The 27,267-nt window shown below is 37.8% G+C and overlaps 1 protein-coding gene across 1 annotated transcript in view; it reads left to right on the top strand.

The window, feature by feature from the left end:
- The window catches only part of OVCH1 (ovochymase 1), a 72,811-nt gene that overhangs the window by 32,518 nt on the left and 13,026 nt on the right, over positions 1-27,267 (top strand). The window contains 8 exon segments of the mRNA XM_060114160.1: positions 273-468; positions 4,026-4,180; positions 10,683-10,839; positions 11,170-11,265; positions 13,891-14,115; positions 21,978-22,103; positions 23,558-23,693; positions 24,663-24,802. Of these exon segments, the coding sequence (XP_059970143.1) occupies positions 273-468; positions 4,026-4,180; positions 10,683-10,839; positions 11,170-11,265; positions 13,891-14,115; positions 21,978-22,103; positions 23,558-23,693; positions 24,663-24,802 (1,231 nt within the window).

The following is a 27,267-nucleotide window of genomic DNA, read 5'->3' as shown; positions in this document are numbered from 1 at the left end:
AATTAGGTGAGGTGAGTCAGGAAGTGCAAATTCAGGTCCATGTACACAGGTCCACCATAGTCTGGTTTTTCCAGGACCACCAGTCCTCAGAAAGCGGTGCATGGACTCCTGCAAATTATTAACAGAGACTGCCCTTTTTAATTTAGTACAAAGTCATCTTCATTACTGACGTGTGGAAATTCAGAGATTTAAGATGATTTTGGACCAGTATACAAGGAAGATGTTCAACTCATTGACTTTGACTTGTAATCTCTGGCTTGCTAACAATACAGGTGAGAAGGGCCAAACACATCGTGGTGCATGAAGACTTTGACAGACTGACCTTTGACTCTGACATCGCCCTAATACAGCTGAGCTCTGCTCTGGAGTTCAACTCAGTGGTGAAGCCAGTGTGTCTCCCACACAGCACAGAGCCTCTGTTTTCCTCTGAGATCTGTGTTGTGACTGGATGGGGAAGCGTTGGTGAAGGTAAACATTTTACTTTGTGTAAACATCACTGCTGGTTGAGAGTTTTGAGAATGTGTCATGGACTTGATATCAAGTAGTATCTGCTTTAGCCCTTCTTCCTTCTGAAAAATCGAAACCATGTTTTATGTAGCTGTAAAGCTCATCAAATTACAGAATGAGCTATTTTATATTTTTCCATCAGGGTGACTTAATCATAGGTAGGCTAGATCTGTGAAAGGCCAGATAGAAGTATTTTATGCCTTGTAAGCCATGTGGTCTCTGTCACAGCTATTCAAATCTGCCATTGTATCACAAAGCAGCCACGGACAATATGTTATAGAATGGATGTGGCTGTATTCCAACAGAACTTGTCCATGAATCTTAAATTTTATACAATAATCTTGTCACAAAATGTTATTCTTTTTTGGATTTTCTTTTCAACCATTTAAAAATGTACAAATCATAATTAGTTCATGGATTGTAATAAATAGGCTTGGGGATGTAATAAATAGGCTTCGGTTAGGGCCTGGCATGAAATTGGCCTGTTGGCTGGGGTTTGAGGACCCCTGGGCTAGATTCTAGGGTTCTTAAAGCCATAGTGAAATACTGAAAGATCTGAATGGGTTGATGTTTGTGTCCTGCTTCTTTTCACTGTATAAAGTTATTTTCTTTTATATTTTCCTTCTGTTTATATGTCATTTAAAGTCTGTGAGCTTGCAGATGTAGAAGACAAACTTATGGTTACCAAAGGGGAAAGTGGGCAGGGAGGGATAAATTAAGAGTTTGGGATTAACATATATACATTACTATGTATAAAATAGATAAACAACAAGGTCCTACTGTATAGCACAGGGAACTAAATTCAATATCTTGTAATAAACTATAATGGAAAAGTTTATATATAAACTATATATACTTTATATATAAACTATAATGAATATATACATATATATAACTGAATCACTTTGCTATACACCAGGAACTAAAACAACATCGTAAATTAAATATACTTCAATTAAAAAAAATAATGGTAAAGTCTGTGAGCTTGAAGGAGGTGAGATATCTTTGACCTCATACAGTATTCATGTTCTCAGCTTACTGTGCTACCTGCAGCCAAATTGAATTTTTCTAAAATCTTCACCATATGAGGAGATTTTATCCTCCCATTCTGCAAATGAGGAGATTATGGCCCTGCAGTCTAAGTAATTTGCTAAAATCCCACGGCTAATAAATATCAAAAGTGGGATTTAAAATCAGTGTGGCTCAGCTGATAAACCTTGAGTGGCTCATTTGTTACACTTGGAATACAATCTGAACTCCTAGCCCAGCACTGAAGGCTCTGCACTGGACCTCCCCATACTTCTCCAGCCTCTGTTCCTCCTTTGTCCCCTTATTGGCTGACCTGTGTCTTCTTTCTTTCTCAAGATCTGTGCTTTGTTTCCTGGGCCCCGGAGCACTCCTATTCTAGTCTTCTCACAGGCCCTCCTCATTACTCCATCCTCAACTCAAATCTTCTCAGACCCCTTTCTTTCAGCAGGACCGTCCTTCCTTCGCTCTCAGCACTGCCTGGTTTTATCATCTCCTTGCACATAAACAGACTTGACATAGTTTACGGAATCATTTTCTACATCCCACCCCTTAGAGCGGGAGCCTCTTGAAGGCAGATCTCTGCCTAATTCACCGCTCTCTCCCCAGGACTCAGCATCTACCTAGCATAGAGGAAACACTCAGTAAATTTTTATTGACTGACTGGCCTCAAAGCCCTTGAATAAATGTGCCTGTTCTTTAACATCTTCAACCTTCACCAACTCCATGACCACCAGACGACGGAGGTGGTTACAGTTTTATAAAAGGTGAATTCAGTCTTTTAGTCTCAGAGAGAAAACAAGTTCTCAATTCTGAGACATGATAATAAGCAACGTTGTTAGGGATGGTCCCTGAAAAGAGCATTTTAAGTACATTAAATTATCTATGTATTAGATTACTACATTAAAAAAAATAAGATTTAGAGTCGGACCTAGGCTAGGTTCTAGTTCTGTCCCATACGTGCTGTGTGATTAAATCTTCAGAGCACTGGCTCTTTCATGTGTGAGATTAGTGTGACAGCCCCCCTCACAATGTTGCTGTGAGTATTAATAGCTTAGAGTAAAAAGCTTTATAAATATAATATATTAAGGAACTATTTACATAAATGTAAATATAAATAAAATATAATAAGATACTACTTACATAAATGTAAAGTAATTTTTATGATTTTTTTTCAAAAAGTGATAGGGCTATCAAATACTGAACTTACCTTTTTTTAATTAGTCCTAAATCTAAAGTGATAGAATAAGTCACGCAGAACACGTGTTAACATAGACCTGCCTGAGGGCCAGGCGGGAGAAGAAATTCTTTAGTGTTCATCATCAGTGTCATCTTAAATTAGAGTTGAGATTAGGCCTCAGTGATAGTAAAGGAACAAGAGAAATATGGTTTTGTTTTATATGAGTGCTACTGAGTCCAAGCTCACTCTGCTCGCCACACAGCAGTCCAACGAATCAGAGACGAGGCGTTGAGGCAAGGAATAAGACTTTATTCGAAAAGCCCACAAACCATGAAGACGGCAGACTAGTGTCTCTGAAAAACCATCTTATGGGGTTTGGATGCCAGTTTCTTTTATAGCACGGAGAGGGGGAGGAGATGAGGAAGTAAAGTAAAATGGCCATAAGTTTTGCAAATATCACCTGGAATAGCCAGCCTCGGGGAGGGGATGTGTTAATTTCTTCTTTCTTGCAGCCATCCACAGGTGGGCAGGGTCCGGATGCTTCCCCAAGCAAAGGCGCTTTGTTTTAACATCCAGGCAGAGGGGCAGGGTTCCCCGAGGCAGGCCGTTATGTACAGACAGTATCCTTTCAGTGAACAAAAGCTGTGGAAAGCAAAGGTTAAAGAAAAAGAAACAGATCCAACATGTAGTCTGATTTGGCTCTTCCCTGTTACAACTGGAAATCATATAAATATATTATTGTTACGTAGTTATATGTTTACGTAAAATATTTACAGTTGACCTTTGAACAATGCGGGGGTTAATTCAAGTGTCATTTATAGTCAGCCCTACATACCACAAACCGTGTAGTACTGCAGTATTTACTATTGAAAGATATCTGAGTATAAGTGGACCGGTGCAGTTCAAACCTGCGCTGTTCAAGGGTCAACTGTACCTGTAAAAATATATAAACATATATATTTATAATATAAATTATCTGTGATACCAATTCATATCTTACTGATTTCTCTTTCTGAATTCTTAATAGCAATATTTGAAACACTAACATTTAAATCAGAATTAAGCTAGAAAAAAAGTGTTTCTGATCTTGTTTCTCCTGCCAATGGATTTTCTTCACCAAGATGTCACATCTGGAAATAAAGATGTCCTGCACAAAACACTGTGTTTGGATTCAGAATTCTGTATCAGCTTAGGCAAAACCAAATGATGGCAGCTGTGTCGGTGTAGAGCAAGTCTGAACTTAAATCTATTTCTCTAACACCACTTGTTGCTTACTTCATTATCAAGCTGTCTTTCTGAATCTATTTCTTAGATGGTGGCCTAGCGAGTCGCTTACAGCAGATTCAAGTGCTCGTGTTGGAAAGAGAGGTCTGCGAACACACTTACTATTCTGCCCATCCAGGAGGGATTACAGAGAAGATGATCTGTGCTGGCTTTGCAGCATCTGGAGGGAAAGATGTGGGTCAGGTGAGAGGATTCTAATTTTGCAGAGGAAGATAGGAAGCTGTCATCTGTTGGAGATTCTCCTTAGACAGGAAGAATCTACTCTCAAAGCCACAGACAAGCATCTTGGCCTGTGCCTGCAGCATCACGCCACACCCCTACTCGAAAGCCAGTAGGACAACAGGAAGAGTGAATTACTTAGTTCAAACTTGCTGAGATGGCAGAGAGGAGACAGAAGCAGCCATCAGTCAGAGGGGCAGAGGGTACACAGAGGAGCCCATGAGAAGGTAGGAGAGGGCAGCACCACTGAACTGGTCTGCAGGTGGGAAGACGGGTTCAGATATACTTAAAGCTTTGGTAAAAGGGGAACGAGCAAATACGGATTATAAATTAGTGTATCCTACTTATGCCTTAAGAGTTTTATTGTTTCAAATTATTACTAAACTCCTGGGTACTCGCACTTAATTTTCTACCACAGAATAAAATAAGATAATCATGAAGAAAATGAGAACCTTTGAAAAAGTGGTTTTCATATGCAGCAGAAAACAAATCACAAAGCAGTAGTTTAATTTTAGTGATATCCTAGAGGCACGAAGCTGTGCAGATGTATTCACATGTCAGTTGGGCAAGCATGCTATTGGCAAGTCCAGAATCAACTAAGAAAAAGACAGGATATGGGCAAAAGGATTACAAAACACCAGCTTTAATATCCACAAAGCCGACTGAGGAATATGCCTTAGGTATGGAACCAAAAAGTGTTTCCAACACTAAGCAGCCCACCTTGAACACCTAGTAGTCTGGACTTGAGGCAGCCTGCCTAAGGGAAAGTTGGGGTCTGTAGAGCAGACACACTTCTCCAGATTGTTGTATCATTTCATATTGGTCTAGAGTAGAGAGGGAAGAAAGAATGAATCTTGAGTTGCAGCTTTTTGATAGTCCTCCCCTGCCCCCCCCAACGCTCCCCCCAACGCCCTGGCCATGAAGAAACAGAAACCAATGGATACCACCTCTATGGGGAGAAAACTGGGCTTTAATCTGGATAGAAGTCTTTCCATTGGAAAAAATGAGGAGAGAAGGAAGGAGGTCCCCTCTTAACATTGAATATAAATTCAGTGTAGTTAAACCCTTTCCTTGTGTCAAGCACTACCCAAATTCTGTTTTATGTTGCATATTGTAATTTGCATTCTTCAGAAGCAGACTCTGAGAGGAGGATTCAAGGGCAACAGTCTGCTCAGAAAGTACAAATATCACTGGTAGAAATGTGAGGAGGTGGTACAGGGAAGGGAAGGCAGCACATCTATTGATGTGCTATTAATGTGCTATGAAGCCAACTACCACAGGGAGGGACTGAGCTGAATCCTGCAGCGAAACTCTGGCAGTGATGCAAAACACACGCAGTATGTTTATCCCCTCCCCTTGGAGGGGTGAGGGAGCTTCCCCAGAGTCACGGTTGGAGGGCTGCAGGGGAGCATTTCCCACAGTCTGAGCTGCCTTATGGCTGGGGTGGACAGGGCAAGGGCCCTCAGGCACACAGCCGTCATAGACTGGAAGGTCCGAGGAATATGAGAAGGGCGCTCACACCATCTGCTAGAGGACATTACTGTTATATTATAAAAATCCAATAGAAAAGTACTCTGAATTAATGTGTTCATTCTCCCCCTTTTGAAGGATGGTTTTTCTTTCTTTTTCACATCAAAAAAATTACAAATGGCTCTGCTGTCCCTGTCATGTTTAACAGCATGTAACATTAAGGGAAGAGCTTAATCTATCAAGAGAGCAAATAGGTCCATGTCAGAGGTGAGCCAAATACCATAATCTCGGTTGGTACCTATATTTGTTTCAGCTACATCCAGCTGTCACTTTCGCTGCAGTATGACCAAATTTACAGCCACTACAAAAAAAGGAAAATAGGAGAGATTCTGACTAGATGTGGCTAGCTTTCTTTTATAAAGAAAACTGAATTACTAAAAGGGTGACTTCAGAAACTTGCTTTGATGAAACGGACTCTAATATTTCTATCAGGTAATTGGTTTTCACCCAAAAAAAGGGTTTTTACCCTCCTGTGTATACTCAGGGGTAATGGACCTGCTAATGTAATTTCTCATCCAGGAAGGTGAACAACAGAATGTTGGAATGCAGAGACATGGGAGTTTCAGATACACAGTGGTTCTTTGCTCACAACAAATTTTAGATTTTTTTAATAATCTCAAGTTCTTTGACCTACCATTGATCTTTGTCTTCACAGAGTGATACATGTTCTGTTCTTGCTGACTTTTCCAGTCTAGTTCTTTTTTGTTTTTTTTGCGGTACGCGGGCCTCTCACTGTTGTGGCCTCTCCCGTTGCGGAGCACAGGCTCCGGACGTGCAGGCTCAGCAGCCATGGCTCATGGGCCTAGCCGCTCCGCGGCATGTGGGATCTTCCTGGACTGGGGCACGAACCCATGTCCCCTGCATCGGCAGTCAGACTCTCAACCACTGTGCCACCAGGGAAGCCCTCCAGTCTAGTTCTTATTTCTATCCTCTTGCTTACTATTTTTCAGCCACATTGATTGCCTTCTGACCTCAGACTTGCCACATCCTTGTCTAAGTTGGGGCCTTAGCCCAGATATTAATTCTGCATTAAAATGCTATTCCTCCAGGTTTTTGAAAATCCACCTCCTTATTTTTCATGTACAAGCTCAAATGTTATTGAAACTACAAATATATACATGCACGTGTAAGCGTACACATAGCTGCCATTGTTCTCAACTTTTCACTCTGAGTATTTCCTTTATGGCCATTATCACCATCTAATTTGTTTATATTCTTTTCCAGAATGCCTGGCTCACAGTAGGCACCGAATAATTTTTAAAATAATCAGTAGGTACCATTTGTTTCTTGAAGATTTACCATGTGTGAGGCCCTGTAATAAGTGCTGACCATAAAAGATAAATTACACAGGCTCTTTCTGTATCACAAAATGTTTGTAATTGACTGAAAAATTCTATATTGGGTATGTGTTCGTACTGAACGAATGAGTGAATAAAAAAACACCGGATTTGACAAATCAGACAATTTTCAAACTGGAGGGGCTCCTAAGTATAATCTTAAATTATGTGGGAAAAAAATTAGGCCCAGAGAAAATGTTAATTGTTCTACATTACAGATTAAAGAATCTGTCTCCTATTCCCAGATCAGGATTTCTCCTGTGAAATTCTTCATATAAACTAAACACTTATCTCAAATATGTTATCAGCTCAGTTTATTTTATAAGAAGACAATTAAATTAAAGGTTTAGTTTGGTCCTAAGTACATTTGTGTCAAAAAAAAAAAAAAAAGCCCTGATAAAAAATCAGAAAGACTATCTTAAAAAAATACATATCCTATGTTTTAAAGCTTGGGTTTTTTATTTTTCAGCTTTATTGAGATATAATTGACATATAAAATTTTATAAATTTAAAATGTACAATGTGATGATTTTGATACACTTATGTATTGTGAAATGCTTACCATAGTAGGGTTAGTTAACACCTTCATCACCTCACATAATTATCATTTCTTTCTTGTGCTGAGAACACTTATGATCTACTCTCTTAGCAGCTTTCAAGTAAGCGATACAGTATTGTTAACTACAGTCACCATGCTATACATAAGATCCCTAGAACCTGTTAATCTTACAGCTGGAAGTTTATACCCTTTGACCAGCATCTTCCCATTTTTCCCATTTTTTAGGTCTCATGCATATGTGATATCATACAGTAATTGTCTTTCACTATCTGACTTTTCACTTAACATATTGTTCTCAAGGATTATCCATGTTGTCGCAAATGACAGGATTTCCTTCTTTCTCATGGCTGAATAATATTCCATTTTAGTATTCAGTATTCTCATGGCTGAATAAATAAACAAATAAGTAAACAAATATATAGACATATCTATCTCTCTCTCTCTCTCTCTCTCTCTCTATATATATATATATATATATATATATATATATAAAATACACACACACATATACTCCATACATCTTCTTTATCCATTCATCCTCTTACAGAAAAATGGGTTGTTTCCATATCTTGGCTAATACGAATAAAGCTGCAGTAAACATGGGGGTGCAGATACCTCTTCAGTATCCTATTTTTATTTCCTTTGGCTATATACCCAGAACTGGGATTGCTGTATCATATGGTAGTTCTATTTTTAGTTCTATTTTCCACAGTGATATACCAATTTATATTCCCACCAATGGTGCAAAAGGATTCTCTTTTTTTCCACATCCTTGTAATCAGTTTATTTCTTGTCTTTTTGATGATAGCTGATCAAACAGGTATGAGGTTATATCTCATTGTGATTTTGATTTGCATTCTCATGATGTTGAGCACATTTTCATGTACCTGTTGGCCATCTGTATATCTTCTTTGGAAAAATGTCTATTCAGATCCTCTGCCTATTTATAAATTGCATTTTTTGTTATTGATTTGTATGAGTTCTATAATTTTGGATATTAACAGCCTATCAGATATATGGTTTGAAAATATTTTCTCCCATTCCATGGGTTGCATTTTCATTTTGATGATTGTTTCTTCTGATGTGCAGAAGCCTTTTAGCTTGATGTAGTCCCACTTACTGATTTTTGGCCCTGTTGCTCGTGCTTTTGGTTTCATATCCAAAAATACTGTTGCCAAAAACAAAGTCAAAGGAGCTTTTCCCTATGTTTTATTCTAGAAGTTCTGCCATTTGGGGTCTTATGTTTAAGTCTTTAATCTATTTCAAGTTAATTTTTGTGGTGTAAAATAGGGGTTCAATTTTATTCCTCTGCATGTGGTTATCCAGTTTTCCCAACACCATTTATTGAAGAAACTAGTTTTTCCCCATTGAGTATTCTTTGCTCCTTTTTCAAATATTAGTTAACTATATAAATGAGGGTTTTTACTGGGCTCACAATTCTGTCTCATTGGTCTGTGTGTCTGTTTTTATGCCAGCACCATACTGTGTTGATTACTATAAATTTGTAATATATTTTGAAATCAGGAAATGTGATACCTCCAGCTTTGTTCTTTCTCAGGATTGCTTTGACTATGCAAAGGTCTTTGTGGTTCCATGTGAATTTTAGGATTGTTTTTCTCTATTTCTGTGAAAAATGCCATTGAAATTTTGATATGGACTGCATTGAACCTATAGCTTGTTTTGAGTAGTGTGGACATTTTAACAATGTTAATTCTTCAAATTCATGAATGTGGGCTATCTTTCCATTTCTCTGTGTGTTTAATTTTTTCATCAAAGTCACAGTTTTCAGTATAGAGACCTTTTACCTCCTTGGTTAAATTTATTCCAAAGTATTTTATTCTTTTGATGCTATTGTACATGGGATTTTTATATGTGTGTGTGTGTGTGTGTGTGTGTGTGTGTGTGTGTTCTGTTGGTGTATTGAGACACAACTGATTTCTATATGTTCATTTTGTATCCTGAAACTTTACTGTATTCATTGATAAGTTCTAACAGTTTTTGGTGGAGCCTTTAAGACTTTCTGTATAAAAAGACTTTCTTGCCTGATTGCTCTGGCTAGGATTTTCAGACTATATTGAATAGGCCTGGTGAGGGTGAGCACCTTTGTCTTATTCCTTCTCTTAGAGGAACAGCTTTCAACCTTTCACTGTTGAGTAGAATATCAGCTGTGGGTTTGTTATATATGGCCTTTTGTATGTTGAGGTATGTTTTGTTTACACCCAAGTTGTTGAGAGTTCTTAATCATGCAAGAATGTTGCATTTTGTCAAATGCTTTTTTGTACTATTGAGATGATGATACGATTTTTAACTTTCACATTTATTGACTTGCATATGTTGAACCACCCTTGCATCACTGGAATAAATCCCACTTGATTATGGTGATTGATCCATTTAATATACTGTTGAATTCATTATGCTAGTATTTTGGGGGGATTTTTACATCTATGTTCATTAGGAATATGGGCCTAATTATCTTTTTTTGTAGTGTTCTTTTCTGGCTTTAGTATGAGGGTAATGCTGACCTCATAAAATGAGCTTTGGAGTATTCCCTCCTCCAGTTTTTGGGTAGACTTTGAGAAGGATTCTTGTTTAAATGTTTAGTAAAATTCACTAGTGAAGCCATCTGGTCCTAGGCTTTTCTTTGTTGGTATGTTCTTGATTATTGATTCAATCTCCTTTCTTGTATTGGTCTGTTATGATTTTCTTTTTCCTTTCGATTTGGTGTTAGTAGGTGGCATGTTTCTAGGAATTTATTTCTTCTAAGTTTATCCAATTTTTCAGTTTATAGTTGTTGATAGTGGTCTCTTATGATCCCTTGTATTTCTGTGGTACCAGTTGTAATGTCTCCTCTTTCATTTCTTTTATTCATGATTTCATTTATTTAAGTCTAAGTATTCTAAGGTATACAAATTGATAAAAATAAATCTTTAAGAAATTAAAGAAATATATTATGAATAAATTATTGATTATTCCTGTTCCAAAACTGAAAGCAGTAGTTCTGATTAAAGCAATTTTAGAACATGTTTTCTTGGTGTTTCAGGGAGATTCTGGTGGGCCATTAGTATGTAAACATGAAAAAGCTCCCTTTGTCCTCTATGGCATTGTCAGCTGGGGAGCCAGCTGTCCCCAGCCAAGGAAGCCAGGCGTATTTGCCAGGGTGAGTGTCTTCTTGGACTGGATTCAATCCAGAATCAAAGGTAAATATTTTTCAGATATTATAAAAAGGTGCCTCTTTTTTTTAGGTGGGTTTGGGAGAGGTGAGAGTGGTGGAAATCAGCATTATGAAAGAGGAGAACATAATATAGTATTTTATTTATTTTAGTTTCTAAACACATTAAAATACACGTTAAAATTCTGTAAGAATAAGTTCTTCCTTAGGCAGAGTTATGGTAAAATTGACATTTCCTGAGGCTGCTTTAATCCTAGATTTGCATTCTCTTTGAAAAAAAATCTGCTCTGGAACAGACTACATTTTGTCCTTTGGCTTTCATCTTTATTTACTTTTAACATGTTCTCCCCAGATGCAGGTCCTGTTTTACTTCAGATAAATAAAGAAAGCAAAATCTTAACAAGACCACAATTGCCACCACCCACACCTTCAAGAGACAGTGCATCTGGGCCAGGTAGTAGATGTTCACGTTATGCCATTAATATAGCTAGTAAGAATTTAGCAAAAAGCATTTTTCATCTGGGTTCACTAATTTTCTTTGGAATACCGTAAACTGTGTCTTCATTCTGGTTGGTAGTTTAAGCTGAAAGACAGGAGAGTTGTTATTGTTACTGTCTAGGGATCTTTTCTACCCCATAGTTACAGCTGTTGCAGGTAAAAAAAATTTTTAAAAAGTCTTGTGGTTGTGAACAGTGCTTGAATTTTGGAGAAGTTCACAGAATTATTCTGACCTCTGAGCTATTTATTGCTACATGAACAAAGGCCCTCAGGCTTTCAGGTATCTTGCTAGATAAAGACTCTGGATATTAGATGACCAAGACCAGTATCAGTGTTAGTGTCTCTCTTAATTCTCCCCCACTTGTCAGTGTCTGTTTGCTAATAGGATTTTTATTTTTAGTTAAAAGCAAAAAGGAACTGTAGATTTAGATGTCTGTGATAGATTTATAAGAAGATAAAAGTTCCATGATACCATCATTCTTGGTTTCCAAATGGTCAGGATCTTTCCCTTTTCATCCATCTCTGCCCCATCCACTCCCATATACACTCAAGCCCAATAGACAACTAGAAAGAGTTGGAGGAAAATTGAAAAGGACGCAAGGGAGAAGGGGGAGACTTGCTAGAGTGAGGACCTTCAGTAGAAGAAAGTGGGTGAGATCTAGTGTCCAGGTGGAAGGGTTGGTCTTGGATAGGAGCAAAGTGCAGTTTATCCATAGTTGCCAGATGGAAAGCAGAATATTTAGGCACTGCTGCTGTTGTATGGGTACATGTGGGAATGGGAACGGCAGTTCTCCTCTAATTGCTTATATTTTCTTAGCACATGAAACAGAGGATTGTGGGAGAGGCTCTGCGGGTTTTGAGAGAAAAAGGAGAAAGTAGTAAACAGTTCTCGAAAAAAGTGACCAAGTGTGTGGAATATGAAAATGTCATAGAATTGTTTGGCAGCATAAAAGCCTCTGAGATGAATGATCATAAATTTAGAGGGAGACTAATCAGTTAGTTTGGTTGTATGTTTTCCTCTGGAGACACTGAGGCATACCACATAGATGCAGCCCAGGTGGAGAGTAGATTCAATCAGAGTGGGTTTTTCCAAGTATACAAGAGTATAAGGGAATTGAGAGTGTGTATGAGGAAGAGATTAAAATGATGGATGGTTGGAATTTAAGCTAGGAAAAGAGTGAAGCAAGGATGAAAAGTTAAGGAACAAGAAAAGGTGGTGGAATAGATGAATTACAAGTCTCAAAAGGTGAAGGAGTGTTGGTGTAAGCTGAAAAATAGAAGGTTGTGGTTGGAGATGGTGGTTCTTGAAATTGAGTTTATGTAAGGCTTACAGTTATTGCTAATGACCAGGTCTCTAGGGGCTGACCCTTTGGAGGAGTGAATGAGGTCAGGTGAAGGACAAGATCATTGGAGGAAAGTTGAGAAACAGAAAAGATTCAGTGCTGGAATCATCGTCTGTATGGCTATTGAAATCAGCAAGATATATGGTGGGAATAGTGTTGGAGAAAATGACTGCTAAAATCTTCTAGGAATGAAGTGGAGTAACTCAGGGACCAGTTATGGGTGGTACATTCTGACAACACAAGAGTCAGGAGTCAAAACAAGAGTCAAAGAGTCATATTTAGATTAAATTAAATCTGGAATTGGGGTTGAGATGGAAAGCAGACTTAGGTTTAAGATCATAAAACCTAATGATTTTGATGGCTTAACTGAATAATTTCAATGAGTGCCAAAGTAAGTTAATGCATGTTATGCACTTAGAATAGGGATGGTATGACCCATGATGAGGGTCAGTAAGTGTTGTGGTGTAGTGACCATCAAGTGTGTTCTTTGAACTGTCCCATTCAGACTATTAGAAAATGAACATTGTTAAAATGCAGAGAAGATATTTCTCATTTGTATGTGTTCAGAAATACTTATGCATACCAAAGAACTTCCAAAGTTTTACATATAAAAGGGTATTGTTTTGTTTTACTTCTATGAATATTCTATGAGAAAAAGTGTTAGGATTCTGCCATATTTAACACCTACCCACTCCCACCACTTGCTTTTTACACAAGGGAATGAATGAATCTTAGCAATGGTTTTTTGAAATTGTTACCCCATTTACAAAAAATAGTGAGTGGTTGGGAATTCATGACTTTATATGATTCAGTTCCTTTTCTTGATCTCAGTGACAAGCTCCATAAATGTAATCATTTGTCCCAGCAAGATAAGTGCTCAGTGAAGTCAATGAAGCTTTTAGGAACAGATCTTCAGTTGCATCTCAAAGAAGGAAAAAAATGAAAACAGGCTGGGATTAGAGGATGTAATGCAGTCCACTGTGCATTTTCTAAGAAATTTTTAAAATTCAGTTAAAAGTCATTTTAAGTAATTATTGTTTAAATTATACTTCTACAGCCTCATTTCACAAAAGTAGGACACATTAAATGGGATGATCATTTTACCCAAGAACTTGTAATTGATGGTAATTGTTTTAATTTTCTTCTTGCAAGCCTAAATTATTCAAGTTTATGATAAAATCTCATTTTTCTTTGTCTTACTTATGTGGTCCCTGGTGTCCCTATATTCTGAATCATAGGCTGTTACTCTGAAGTGGAGCTGGAAGAGCCCAGAGGCTTTTTTTCCTCTCCAAGATATCCACTGGATTATAGAGGAAAACTGGAATGTTCTTGGGTGCTCAGAGTTTCACCAAGCAGTATGGCAAAGTTTACGGTTGAGTATCTGTCACTCCCTGAGTCTCATGTGTGTCGCGATTCAGCTCTGACTATTTATGAAGAAAACCACAACGAGAGAAGGATGTCAGGTAAACCTTAGGGGCATTTATACGTTGTGCTGGGAGACTTTTCTGTGTAGGCGGCTTATGATCAAAGGGAGAGTTTGACTTGGTAATAATACTGAAATGTTGATTCATGTAGTAGGCGTGACTTTTTTTCTAGGCACATATAATATTTTCAAAATTTGAATTTACAAAACAGGTATACTAAAGGTTGAATGGAAGTGTTTGTATGTATGTGTATTCGGAAAAAAAAAAAAAAGACGGGAGAACCCAGCTTCTTCAAACATAGCAGAACCGTGCCAGAGTGCCAGAAATTTGTGTAAGACAGAGGAGGGGTTAAGATAATTAAAAATCATGCAGGGGGTAAGGTGCTAAATTTTCAAATAAAGCAAAATACATTAAAGCCTTTTAACATGGTAGAATTAAAAAGATTTGCTAATAACATGCCAACTGTCATCTCATTTCCTGTACAGGCAAACCTGGTTTTGTTCAGCAAACTTGCCACCTGTTCTTTTTTTTTTTTTTTTTTTTTTTTTTGCGGTATGCGGGCCTCTCACTGTTGTGGCCTGTCCCTTTGCAGAGCACAGGCTCTGGACGCGCAGGCTCAGCGGCCATGGCTCACGGGCCCAGCCGTTCCACGGCACGTGGGATCTTCCCGGACCGGGGCACGAACCTGTGTCCCCTGCACCGACAGGCAGACTCTCAACCACTGCGCCATCAGGAAAGCCCGCCACCTGTTCTTTGTATAGGTGTAATACAGGCTTTTTGGCTCTCAGTAAAGGGGGAGGTGGGAAGGTGTTGGAAATACTTTGGTTGATGGGGATACCTGGAAAGAAAAGTTTATGTATGTTACTCTGAGTGTGTGTGATTCACACACAAGTGCACGTGCTTGATACAGGAGTATACGGAGGCCAGGGAATTGCTTTGAGGTTGAGATTGTTTTCTCAGGATAAATTCTGAGAGATTGAATTATTGACTTAGAAGGCTCAAACATTTATTTAAAGGATCTTTCTTTAGAAATACTATCTCATTTAGACTGCAGAGAAAACGATTAACTGCCTATCTCACATTGCACATTTTTCCCCTATGATCAGATTACCTTCCCCATCCACCCTGAATAAAATGGCTCCTTGTAGCTGCAGTGAAATCCAGACTCCCTAGGATGACCTTTTGCCTAGCTCTCCCTTAGCTCGTCATGCTCTCCCCTCAGGGCCCTTGTCCATCACCTCTCCCAGCTCTTCAAAGACCTCTTCCTCACCCATCTAGTCAAGTCTTGCCTAGAATGTGCCTTCCTTTTTTTTTTTTTTTTTTTTTTTTTTTTTTTTTTGGTATGCAGGCCTCTCACTGTTGTGGCCTCTCCCGTTGTGGAGCACAGGCTCCGGACATGCAGGCTCAGCGGCCATGGCTCATGGGCCTAGCCGCTCTGCGGCATGTGGGATCCTCCCGGACTGGGGCCCGAACCCGTGTCCCCTGCATCGGCAGGTGGACTCTCAACCACTGCGCCACCAGGGAAGCCCTGATTTGATATTTTTTAATATAATTTTAAAGGTGACTTTGCATTTACATTTGTATAGCTAATACAAAATACTGGCTCTATTCCCCGTGTTCTACAGCACATTCTTGAGCCTATCTTACACCCAATGGTTTGTGCCTCCCACTCCCCCATCTCTATATTGACACCCTCCCCACTGGTAACCACTAATTTATTCTCTATATCTGAGTCAGCTTCTTTTTGTTATATTCATTAGTTTGTTTGTTTTTTTCCCCCATTGGAGTATAACTGCTTTACAATGCTGTGTTAGTTTCTGCGGTACAATGAAGTGAATCAGCTATATGTGTACCCATATCACCTCCCTCTTGGAGCTCCCTTCCCCCCACATCCCAGCCATCTAGGTCATCACAGAGCACTGAGCTGAGCTCCCTGTGCTGTACAGGAGGTTCCCACTAGCTATATATTTTACACGTGGCGGTGTATTCATGTCAAACTTAATCTCCCAATTCGTCCCACCCTCCCCTTCCCCACCTGTGTCCACATGTCTCTTCTCTACGTCTACATCTCTATTCCTGCCCTGCAAATAGGTTCATCTGTACCATTTATCTAGGTTCCACATATACGAATTAATATACGCTATTTGTTTTTCTCACTCTGGCTTACTTCATTCTGTAGGACAGACTCTAGGTCCATCCACATCTGTACAAATGACCCAGTTTTGTTCCTTTTTGTGGCTGAGTAATATTCCATTGTATATATGCACCACATCTTCTTTATCCATTCATCTGTCGTTGGACATTTAGGTTGTTTCCACGTCCTGGCTATTGTAAATAGTGCTGCAGTGAACACTGGGGTACATGTGTCCTTTTGAATTATGGTTTTCTCAGGGTATATGCCCAGTAGTGGGATTGCTGGGTCATATGGTAGTTCTATTTTTAGTTTTTCAAGGAAACTCCATACTGTTCTCCACAGTGGATGTATCAATTTACATTCCCACTAACAGTGCAAAAGGGTTCCCTTTTCTCCACACCCTCTCCAGGATTTATTGTTTGTAGATTTTTTTGATGATGGCCATTCTGACCGGTGTGAGGTGATACCTCATTGTAGTTTTGATTTTCATTTCTCTAATAATTAGTGATGTTGAGCATCTTTTCATGTGCCTCTTGGCCATCTGTATGTCTTCTTTGGTGAAATGTCTATTTAGGCCTTCTGCCCATTTTTTTAATTGGGTTTTTGTTTTTTTTGATATTGCGCTCCATGAGCTGTTAGAATATGTTGGAGATTAATCCTTTGTCCATTGCTTTGTTTGCAAATATTTTCTCCTATTCTGAGGCTTGTCTTTTCATCTTTTTCATGGTTTCCTTTGCTGTGCAAAAGCTTTTAAGTTTCATTAGGTCCCATTTGTTTATTTTTGTTTTTATTTTTATTACTCTAGGAGGCGGGTCAAAAAAAGATCTTGCTCTGGTTTATGTCAAAGTATGTTTTTCCTATATTTTCCTCTAAGAGTTTTATAGTATTCAGTCTTACATTTAGGTCTTTAATCCATTTTGAGTTTATTTTTGTGTATGGTGTTAGGGAATGTTCTAATTTCATTCTTTTACATGTAGCTGTCCAGTTTTCCCAGCACCACTTATTGAAGAGGCTGTCTTTTCTCCATTGTATGTTCTTGCCTCCCTTGAAATAAATTAGGTGACCATATATGTGTGGGTTTATCTCTGGGCTATCTATTCTGTACCATTGATCTATATTTCTGTTTTTGTGCCAGTACCATACTGTCTTGATTACTGTAGCTTTGTAGTATAATCTGAAGTCCGGGAGCCTGATTCCTCCAGCTCCATTTTTCTTTCTCAAGTTTGCATTGGCTATTCAGGGTTTTCTGTGTTTCTATACAATTGTAACATTTTTTGTTCTAATTCTGTAAAGAATGCCATTGGTAGTTTGATAGGGATTGCATTGACTCTGTAGACTGCTTTGGGTAGTATAGACATTTTTATAATATTGATTCTTCCAGTCCAGGAGCATAATATATTTCTCTATCTGTTTATGTCATCTTTGATTTCTTTCATCAGTGTTGTATAGTTTTCTGAGTACAAGTCATTCACCTCCTTAGGTAGGTTTATTCCTACGTACTTTATTTATTTTGTTGCGATGATAAATTGGATTGTTTCCTTAATTTCTCTTTCTGGTTTTTCATTGTTAGTGTATAGGAATGCAAGAGATTTCTGTGCATTAATTTTGTATCCTGCAACCTTATCAAATTCACTGATTAGTTCTAGTAGTTTTCTGGTGGCATCTTTAGGATTTTCTATGTATAGTATCATGTCATCTGAAAACAGTGACAGTTTTACTTCTTCTTTTCCAATTTGTATTCCTTTTATTTCTTCTCTGATTGCCATGGCTAGGACTTCCAAAAATATGTTGAATAAGAGTGGCAAGAGTGTACATCCTTGTCTTGTTCCTGATCTTAGTGGAAATGCTTTCAGTTTTTCACCATTGAGAATGATGTTTGCTGTGAGTTTGTCATATATGGCCTATATTATGTTGAGGTAGGTTCCCTCTATGCCCATTTTTGGGAGAGTTTTTATCATAAATGAGTGTTGAATTTTGTCAAAAGCTTTTTCTGCATCTATTGAGATGATCATATGTTTTTTCCCCTTCAGTTTGTTAATATGGTGTATCACATTGATTTATTTGCATATATTGAAGAATCTTTGCATTCTTGGGATAAATCCCACTTGTTCATGGTGTATGATCCTTTTAATGTGTTGTTGGATTCTGTTTGCTAGTATTTTGTTGAGGACTTGTGCAACAAGTCCTGTGTCCCACACAGCCCAGAGGGGGCCTCAGAGGGCAGCAGACCCGGTCTGGGAGCCCAGCTGGCTTCCTGGGGCCCAGTTGGGCAGGAGAAATGCTAGGCATGCTCCCCCATGATCCTCCGAGCCCCTAAGGGTCTCTCCAGGCGAGGGACCCCCTCCCCTCTCACAGCCACCTTTCAGGGGCACCAGTTCTGTCCAGTCTCCACCTCTCCTCCCCTCTCACTCCCCTCGTGTCCTACCTGGTCACTTGAGGGTTTCTCCCATCTCCTTGGGTGTCAAAAGTCCCCCACCAGTGTCCAGCAGGTGCCCTAGTTTGGGGAGATGCAAACTCAATGTCCTCCCATGCTGCCATCTTGACTCCACCCACCACTAGTTGTATTTTTTAGATTCCACATGTAAGTGATATCATACAGTATTTGTCTTTTTCTGTCTGACTTATCTCACTTAGCATAATGCCCTACAAGTCCATCCATGTTGCTGCAAATGGCAACATTTTGTTCTTTTTTATGGCTGAGTAGTATTCCATTGTGTATATATATCACATCTTCTTTATCCATTCATACTTAGATTGCTTCCATATCTTGGCAAGTGTAAATAATGCTGTTATGAACTTTGGGGTGCATGTATCTTTTTGAACTGGTGTTTTTTATTTTTTTGGATATATACTCAGGAGTGGAATTACTGGGTCATATCGTAGTTCTATTTTTAGCTTTTTGAGAAACCGTCATACTGTTTTCCACAGTGGCTGCACCAATTTACATTCCCACCAACAGTGTTCAAGGGTTCCGTTTTCTCCACATAGAATGTGCCTTCTTAATGAGGCCTACCTGATTGATGTGAATTTCATCACTCCCACCTCTGTACTTCTTAGTGGCCCTTCTCTTGGCATTATTGTCTTCTAACCTATGAGGTTGTTTCATGTTTTCCTGTCAGTGTCTTCCCTATTGATATGAGCTTCTCGAGGACTGAAACTCATCTCTTCACTTCAGGAATCCCCAGTGCTTAGAACGTTGCTGGACAAAATGAAGGCATTTAATATATGAGTAACTGACTGAAAGGTCACCTCCTTAAAGAGGCCTTCTTAGTCTTAAGTAGCATCATCCTTCACCTCCCACAGTTGTTTTCTATCATATTCTGTTGGTTATTTCATTTGTAACAGTGGTTTCTATTTGAAATCATCTTCTTCACTTATCTGACTCACATGAAAGCATTATGAGAACAGGGATCTGGCTATTTATTTTTCCCTACTATGTCTCCCCAAATTGGGATAATAGAGACTCAGAACATTTTTTTTGTGTGTGCATGAATGCATACTGCTAAATTATTCTTCAGAAAGACTAAATCAGGGACTTCCCTGGTGGCAGAGTGGTTAAGAATCCACCTGCCAATGCAGGGGACATGGGTTCGAGCCCTGGTCTGGGAAGATCCCACATGCCATGGAGCAACTAAGCCTGTGCACCACAACTACTGAGCCTGTGCTCTACAGCCCGTGAGCCACAACTACTGAGCCCTCATGCTGCAACTACTGAAGCCCATGCACCTAGAGCCCATGCTCCGCAACAAGAGAAGCCACCACAATGAGAAACCCACGCACCACAATGAAGAGTAGCCCCCTCTCGCTGCAACTAAAGAAAGCTCGCGTGCAGCAACGAAGACCCAACGCGGCCAAAATTAAATAAAATTTTAAAATTAATTAATTAATTAATTAAATACTTGTTTAAAAAAAAGAAAGACTAAATCATTTTTCACTGCCATTAGCAATACATAAGAGCCTCTTTCACCATGCCCATAACCTGATATTATCAATTTAATGAGCATTTGTACTTTTTAAAAATCATTAATGGGGATAAATTTTTTTCATGTGTTGGTTAGCTATTTGTATTTTTAAATTTGTTGTCATTACCGTCTATTTTTAAATTTGAGTATTGATCTTATTATTGGTTTATAAGAGCTATATATATGTATATATATTATGTATAGATAATACTTTTTCCTTTGTCATAAGTTACAAGTACTTATTCATAAGGTTGTCGTTTGCCTTTAAATTTTGTGTATTTATATGTTGATGTAAATATTTTTAAATTTATTGGTTTAAATACATTCATATATATCTTTGATCTTTGATTTATCTCTTTGCTTTTATTTTTAAAAATTAATTTCTCAATCCAAGGTCAGAAATTTTTTAATTAAAAAAAGCCTAATCCTGCTGAAATATATTTTCTCATATGGTAAAATGGCCTTATGACTGCTTTCTTTTTTAAAAAAATTATTTTCTCTCTAATTTATAGCTATCTTTATCATATACCAGATTCTCATATAGAAGTAAATGATTTCTGGGAAAACTTGCCTTTATCATTGTCCTACTGAAAACCATGTTTGACTTTGTTGTGGATTACCTGGGGAACCCCTATAATTTTTCAATGTAGCATTTCTTTGATTTGAAATTGTCAGCTTGAAACTTGTGGAATTGTCCTCTCCTTCAGATGATAGCTAGTGGAACTGTAGGACTATGATAGAAATATTACCTCTTACTCAAGTCAGGTAGTATTCTAGTACAGTGTAAAATGCTATGTTTTTCCCTGTGGGAGCCAGAAACCATTCAAGAGCTGCGTTCATCTCTTCTTGCTATAAATAAATATTTGCTCATTCTTCAAATAGTATTTCAACATCATTTACCCTAAGATGTTATGCCAACTAATGTTTTTTTCTTCTTGTATATAATCTCCCTTCTTTCCTCCCTACAAATATATATGGAACACCTACTGTGGGCCAGGGACTGACCCTTCTCAGTTGTGGGCATCCAGTAGTGAACAAAATGGACAAAAAAAAATGCCCGCCCTTACCAACCTTATATTCTAGTTGGGGGAGGACACATAGTACAATAAAATATATAATACGTTAGACAGAAGGGCTGGGGGAAAATGAGGTGGGAAGGGAGAGAAGAAGCATCTGGGATGCAGGTGCCATAGAGTTGTATGCAGTATAACTGGCAAAAGTCTTTCTGAGCAGGTGACATTTAAATAAATGATACAGAATGATACTGAATTATTCTTAATAGTAGGTGACTTTGATTCTAAGAAAATCAAGGGTTGTTTCTATACCTTTTTAATCAGCCCTCTGAATCATTTTAGAATTATGGTTATAATTTTATGTTGTGTCTTTGACTTAGGTTCTTAAAGTGATCAAAAGAAGATTGGATGTAGGGAAAGAATAAATTTTCAGGTAGAAAAAGTTTTCCATCATGGATTTTCACAGTGATATATTTTTAATAAATAGGTTACTTTCCTAGGAGAAAAATGGTACATCAGCCTTATTTTAAAGATAAAATAATTTGCTACCTATTGTCCTTCAAGGGAGCAGTGTGACATAGTCAACTGTAATAGGTATTGAATTTTTGGACGTGGCTTCCAATCCTGACTCCCCGCCATCAGTCTGTGACTTTGGGTGAGTCATTTGAGTTCTGGAACCCTGCTCCTCATTTTGCAGAGTGGAGTTTAAGTAATTGCTATGCCTAAATTAGAGAACTGTTAAAAAAGCAAATGTTCTTGTTTTTTATCAAATTTGATTTTTTTTTAACCTAGGTGAATTATGTGGGAGAAGGCTTTACCCAATGATTTTCATGAGCTCTGGACCACTGGTGAGGGTGACATTTCATTCCCGTGTGCAAGGTGCTTTTGGCATAAATTATATTGTCTTTAGAGTCCAAGGTATGTTTGGTCATTTAGTAAACTTATAAAGTTAAAAATCAATGTTTTTGTTTTTAGGAATATTTCAAAACTTATACATTGTTTTGTAAGAAAAATTGTTTCTGGGGGGAAAGAGTTTATGTTTGAAGGGAAAATCTATTTAAGTGATCTGAGATTGGTCTGGTCCAAGAGGAAAAACTACTCAGTAAATAAGCTGATTGACTTGTAAATCATTCAGAATTGTGATTTCTGGACATGGCTAAGATACATTGATTGCAAGATAGCATTTTTTATTGTGATTGTGATTTTACACCACACTGATCTTTTTCTGTAGCCATAATTCTTGTGGATTGAAAGATTTGAGTTCTAAGTCTTAGCTGGCTGATTAGCTCTGGACAATTTATTATCTCTGTATTAGAGTTCTCTTTATAGTGATATTATAATAATAAAAGGTTAGAATGAGTTGTGAAAACAAACTAAACAAATAGTAGATGCTAGCATTATAAATGTAAACTCATGCAATTCAGAGTTTTCAGACTGCAATTTCAAACATGTCATTAGGGAGGTTTCTGACTCTTGATGAACGTAGGTAACCAAGAGCTAGGTTCTCTCTTTGGCACTGAAAAGCATTGCAGAGAGACATTTGGAAGAAAAGTTAAGTGAGTAATAAAGAAAAGCATGTATATCATATGAAAGTTTCTTCCTAAACAACTATGTTATGAATATTGCTTTTAACAAATATCAAATGATATCACATATATATATATATATATATATATATATATATAGTGGAATCTAAAATATGATACAAATGAACTTATTTACAAAACTGATACAGACTCACAGACATTGAAAACAAACTTGTGGCTGCCAAAGGGGAGAGGGGGTCAGGGAGGGATAAATTAGGAGTTTGGGATTAGCAGATACAAACTACTATATATAAAACAGATAAACAACAGGGAACTGTGTAGCACAGGGAAATATATTCAATGTCCTGTAATAAAACATAATGGAAAAGAATATGAAAAAGAATATATGTGTGTGTATATATATATATGTGTGTGTGTATATATATATATTTATATATATATATTTATATATGTAAAACTGAATCACTTTGCTGTACACCAGAAATTAACACAATATTGTAAATCAATTATACTTCAATAAATTTTTTTTTTCAAAATGAATACTGTTTTTAGATGGAATTGTGCAGGGAACCTGCATTTTCTATAGTTATCACACTTTATCTTCCAGAGACCCTAGGCTGTGCCAAAGATAATTTGAGAGAGGTGCTGGTTTTCTGTATCTTTTGAATGTTGCAGATAGAAAATTTTTAGTGAAATTAACCACCTCCTGTTAACTTTTTTCTAAAACAACTAGGGAGGAAAGCTGATAGCTCTGATCTGAAAAGGCATATAACAAGCCTCTTTAAAATTAGTTTTACCTCAATCCCTTTTCTTCTTTATTTCTAGGTCCAAAGGGCAGTAAAACTACCAAGTTTCTTCAGAGTTCAAACCAAGAGCATGTGACTACTTGTGATGATGTTATTCTTACCAAACCAACAGGAATCATACAAATCCCAAGATATTTTCACAGAACCACTATGAGGTGAGGACAGAATGTTTACTACAATGGAAGAAGTTCATGGATGATCCCTTGACAAGCAGGGACATTTGTTATTTGCTTAAGGCATTATTTTCCACTTCCTTCCCTTAAAGAATAGACTTTGAGATAATCCCTGATTTGAGGCCTTCAATATATGAAAACTGAATGTAAAATTACATTAATAAATACTGTTGATAAATTGTACTTTCCTAACAAAAGAGACTATTTATTAGGTAAAGTGGAAAGGCAAATCTCTATCAAAGAGTTTTGGAGATTGAAATAATGTATATAAAAGCTTCTTGCACATAGTAGGTACTCAATAAATGGTTCTTAAAATGCCACAGTGGAGGGGGCTTCCCTGGTGGTGCAGTGGTTGAGAGTCCGCCTGCCGATGCAGGGGACATGGGTTTGGGCCCCGGTCCAGGAGGATCCCATGTGCCGTGGAGCGGCTGGGCCCGTGGGCCATGGCCGCTGGGCCTGCGCATCTGGAGCCTGTGCTCTGTAGCGGGAGAGGCCACAGCGGTGAGAGGCCAGTGTACCGCAAAAAAAAAAAAAAAAAAAAAAAAAGCCACAGCGGAAAGAGAACCTTCCCTGAATTAAACATTAGAATAAATTTAAAATGAGAAACAAAAATTGAAGATTCATATAGTATCAATCCTAAGCAAATTTATGTGATTTGGGGAAGTTTGGGACAAGAATACTTCTTTAACTCTTATAGGCTGCCAATCAGAATTTATAAAATACAAGTGATTGACCAACCATTCACCATAATGGGTGAACTTTTGACAAATTCAGTATTAGAAAATATTTTTAATTGTTATAGTTTAAATCTTTCTTTCACCTTAAGCACAGAAGAAGCAGGTAGAGTCAATAACAGTGACTCACTGAGTGATGCATTGAATTATGAACAAAGTAAACAACAACATATGCTATTTAGAAATCATTTCTGACTTTCTTTCATCTGTGCTACAGCTGCCACTGGATATTATTAGCCCCTTCAAATCACATCATTCGCCTTGATATTGTCAACTTCCAGATGCAACCAATGCCCTTGGCCTGTCAGGGTCACCTGTGGGTTTACGAAGGATTTGGATCAAGCAAAAAATTAATAGGTAACTAATTTCCTGTGAAGAACTATGCTATTGATTTTCTTTTACAAAATATTCTTAGAGCATTTTATATTCAGTGTGTGAATTACAGATGACATAAATTAGTCTCTTATGTGATATTGAAATAGCCTTACTGTTACTATTTTATATTGTAATTGAAATTAATGTAACACTCTCTGATTAAGTTAAAAAGGAACCCAACTATATGCTGTTTACTTGGGTCATACCTAGATTACACTTGCCCAGAAATACTAAAAATAAAGGATAAACAGTCTTAGACAAATGTAACGCAAGAAAATTGAGAATATAATATTAATCAGGCAAACTAATGTTCACAGGAAAGGCATTAAATGGGTTTGTCAATTAGATAGTAACCAAAAACCTGATTACAGTGACTTAAGTTTACTATTCTGAAAGAAAGAGAAATCCAGAGGGATGCAGATGCACCACCAGCTCAACAGTTCAACTCTGTGAAGAATGACATTACTGCAATTCTCTTGGCCTTTTCCTAGTGGTTCCATAATGGCTATCTCAGTTGTCACCATTACACTGGAGGAAAAAGGAAGAAGGGGCACAGGGAAGGATTATCACCAAGGAGAAAGCAAATACGTTTCCAGGAATCCTGTAGCAAATTTAAGTCACTTTGGCCAGATTTGTCACATGGCCATACCTAACTGGGAGATGACTAGAGAAAAGGGAAATGGAAACAGGGTTTGGGCTGGCTGACTGATGTTACCCAATATACCCGGATATAGCAGCCTAGAGTTCTGGAATCTGACGGTTCTGGGTCCAGTAGATCACAGTTCTACCACATAGTAATTCAGTGACTTTGGGAATGTTCCCAAAGCTTTCTAAGAATCACTGTCCTCATTTGTGACATGAAGCTAATCTACCTGCAACTTTTTGTGTGATTTAAAAGAAGAGACACTCCGCCATCACTAGCACACACAGATACATGGGCATTAAAAATTCTCAATGTGGGCTTCCCTGGTGGCACAGTGGTTGAGAGTCTGCCTGCCGATGCAGGGGACGTGGGTTCGTGCCCCGGTCCGGGAGGATCCCACATGCTGTGGAGTGGCTAGGCCCGTGAGCCATGGCCGCTGGGCCTGTGCGTCTGGAGCCTGTGCTCCGCAGCGGGAGAGGCCACGACAGTGGGAGGCCCGTATACCGCAAAAAAAACCAAACTCCCAATTTGCTTAAGTCAGAGATACAGATGCCTAAGGAAACAAGGTGACTCCCAGAGGGAGAGGATGTGTGGCATTTTGCTGGCCTTTGACTCTTTAGAAAGGACCCAGATGCCAGTGTCGCTCTCCACATAGGTAGAGCCCTGCCAGAGTTGATAAAATAGCCAATTGCTAACCCACTGTCCTTTTATTCTTTGGGCTGACATTACCATCCCAGAAGCAGGTGTATTAACAATCTTTGTGTTCCTACTTAAGGGAATGTTAGTAAACATGGAGCTTTCCTGGTTCCTGAGTCAACATAACATCAATAAGGGCTTAACTTCTTGTGGGGAGACTATAGCATCTAGGCCCAGTATCCTTGGAAATTATCTATGCTTCTTGCCTTACAGAATACCTGTTACTTGTACTGCTTCATGAGATTACTTTGAGAATTCAATGAGAGAATGCATGTTAACCAATATAAAAGAAACCAAGCTTCTGCTGTGTTTGAATTAGAATTGTACATTTTAATTCATATTCTTAAAATTGTGGTGCTTAGAAGAAAAGATTAGACTATTGTTTCCCTATTGCCTCTCCATCAGTGGGGTGTTGGAGAACACACAGTTTGGCAAAACAAAGAAATAAAGAAAAATGGAAAACAGTACATTAGTTATATCAGTTATAATATATAGAATTAATGAACTATATATCTATTGTTCTTTACTTAGAATTTGTTCTTTACTTAGAATTAGTTCACAAAACATGTAATATTTCCTATCTTCTTCCACAAAAATTTTATGACTCTATTTCAATTTTTGCACATAAGACTCATAGCCTGTAGGGGTTAACTCAATTTTTGAGGTCAATAGGTTATTGAATGAATATTTTTAACATAACTGACTATGCTATATCCCAAGAATGCACAAATAATTTAATACTGAAAATGTATTATCTATCTTAAAACTAGGTCAAATCAGGAAAAAATAGATATAAATTAATGATACAATAATCGTATCCTTAAAACTATCCCAGTAAAAATTAGTTAAAAGATATAATGGAAAAATCACTTCAGTCATAATTAGCAACAAAAACCATGTAACTAGGAATAACCTTAAAATCAAGTGATTTTTAGGTTATGAGTTTTATTGTGAGTTTTATGTGAGTTTTATTGTGCAAATGTGAAATTTACACATATACACACACAGATCTGAATAGAGAAAAGACCATGTTCTAAAACTGGAAGACAAAATTAACATTAATTCACCCCAAATTAATTTACAAATATAGCAAAATCTAGCAAAATCC

The sequence above is a fragment of the Mesoplodon densirostris genome, chromosome 11, assembly GCF_025265405.1.
Source record: "Mesoplodon densirostris isolate mMesDen1 chromosome 11, mMesDen1 primary haplotype, whole genome shotgun sequence".
NCBI lineage: Eukaryota > Metazoa > Chordata > Mammalia > Artiodactyla > Ziphiidae > Mesoplodon > Mesoplodon densirostris.
Note: the sequence above shows the minus strand (reverse complement) of the source record. Positions and strands in the feature narration are given on the sequence as shown.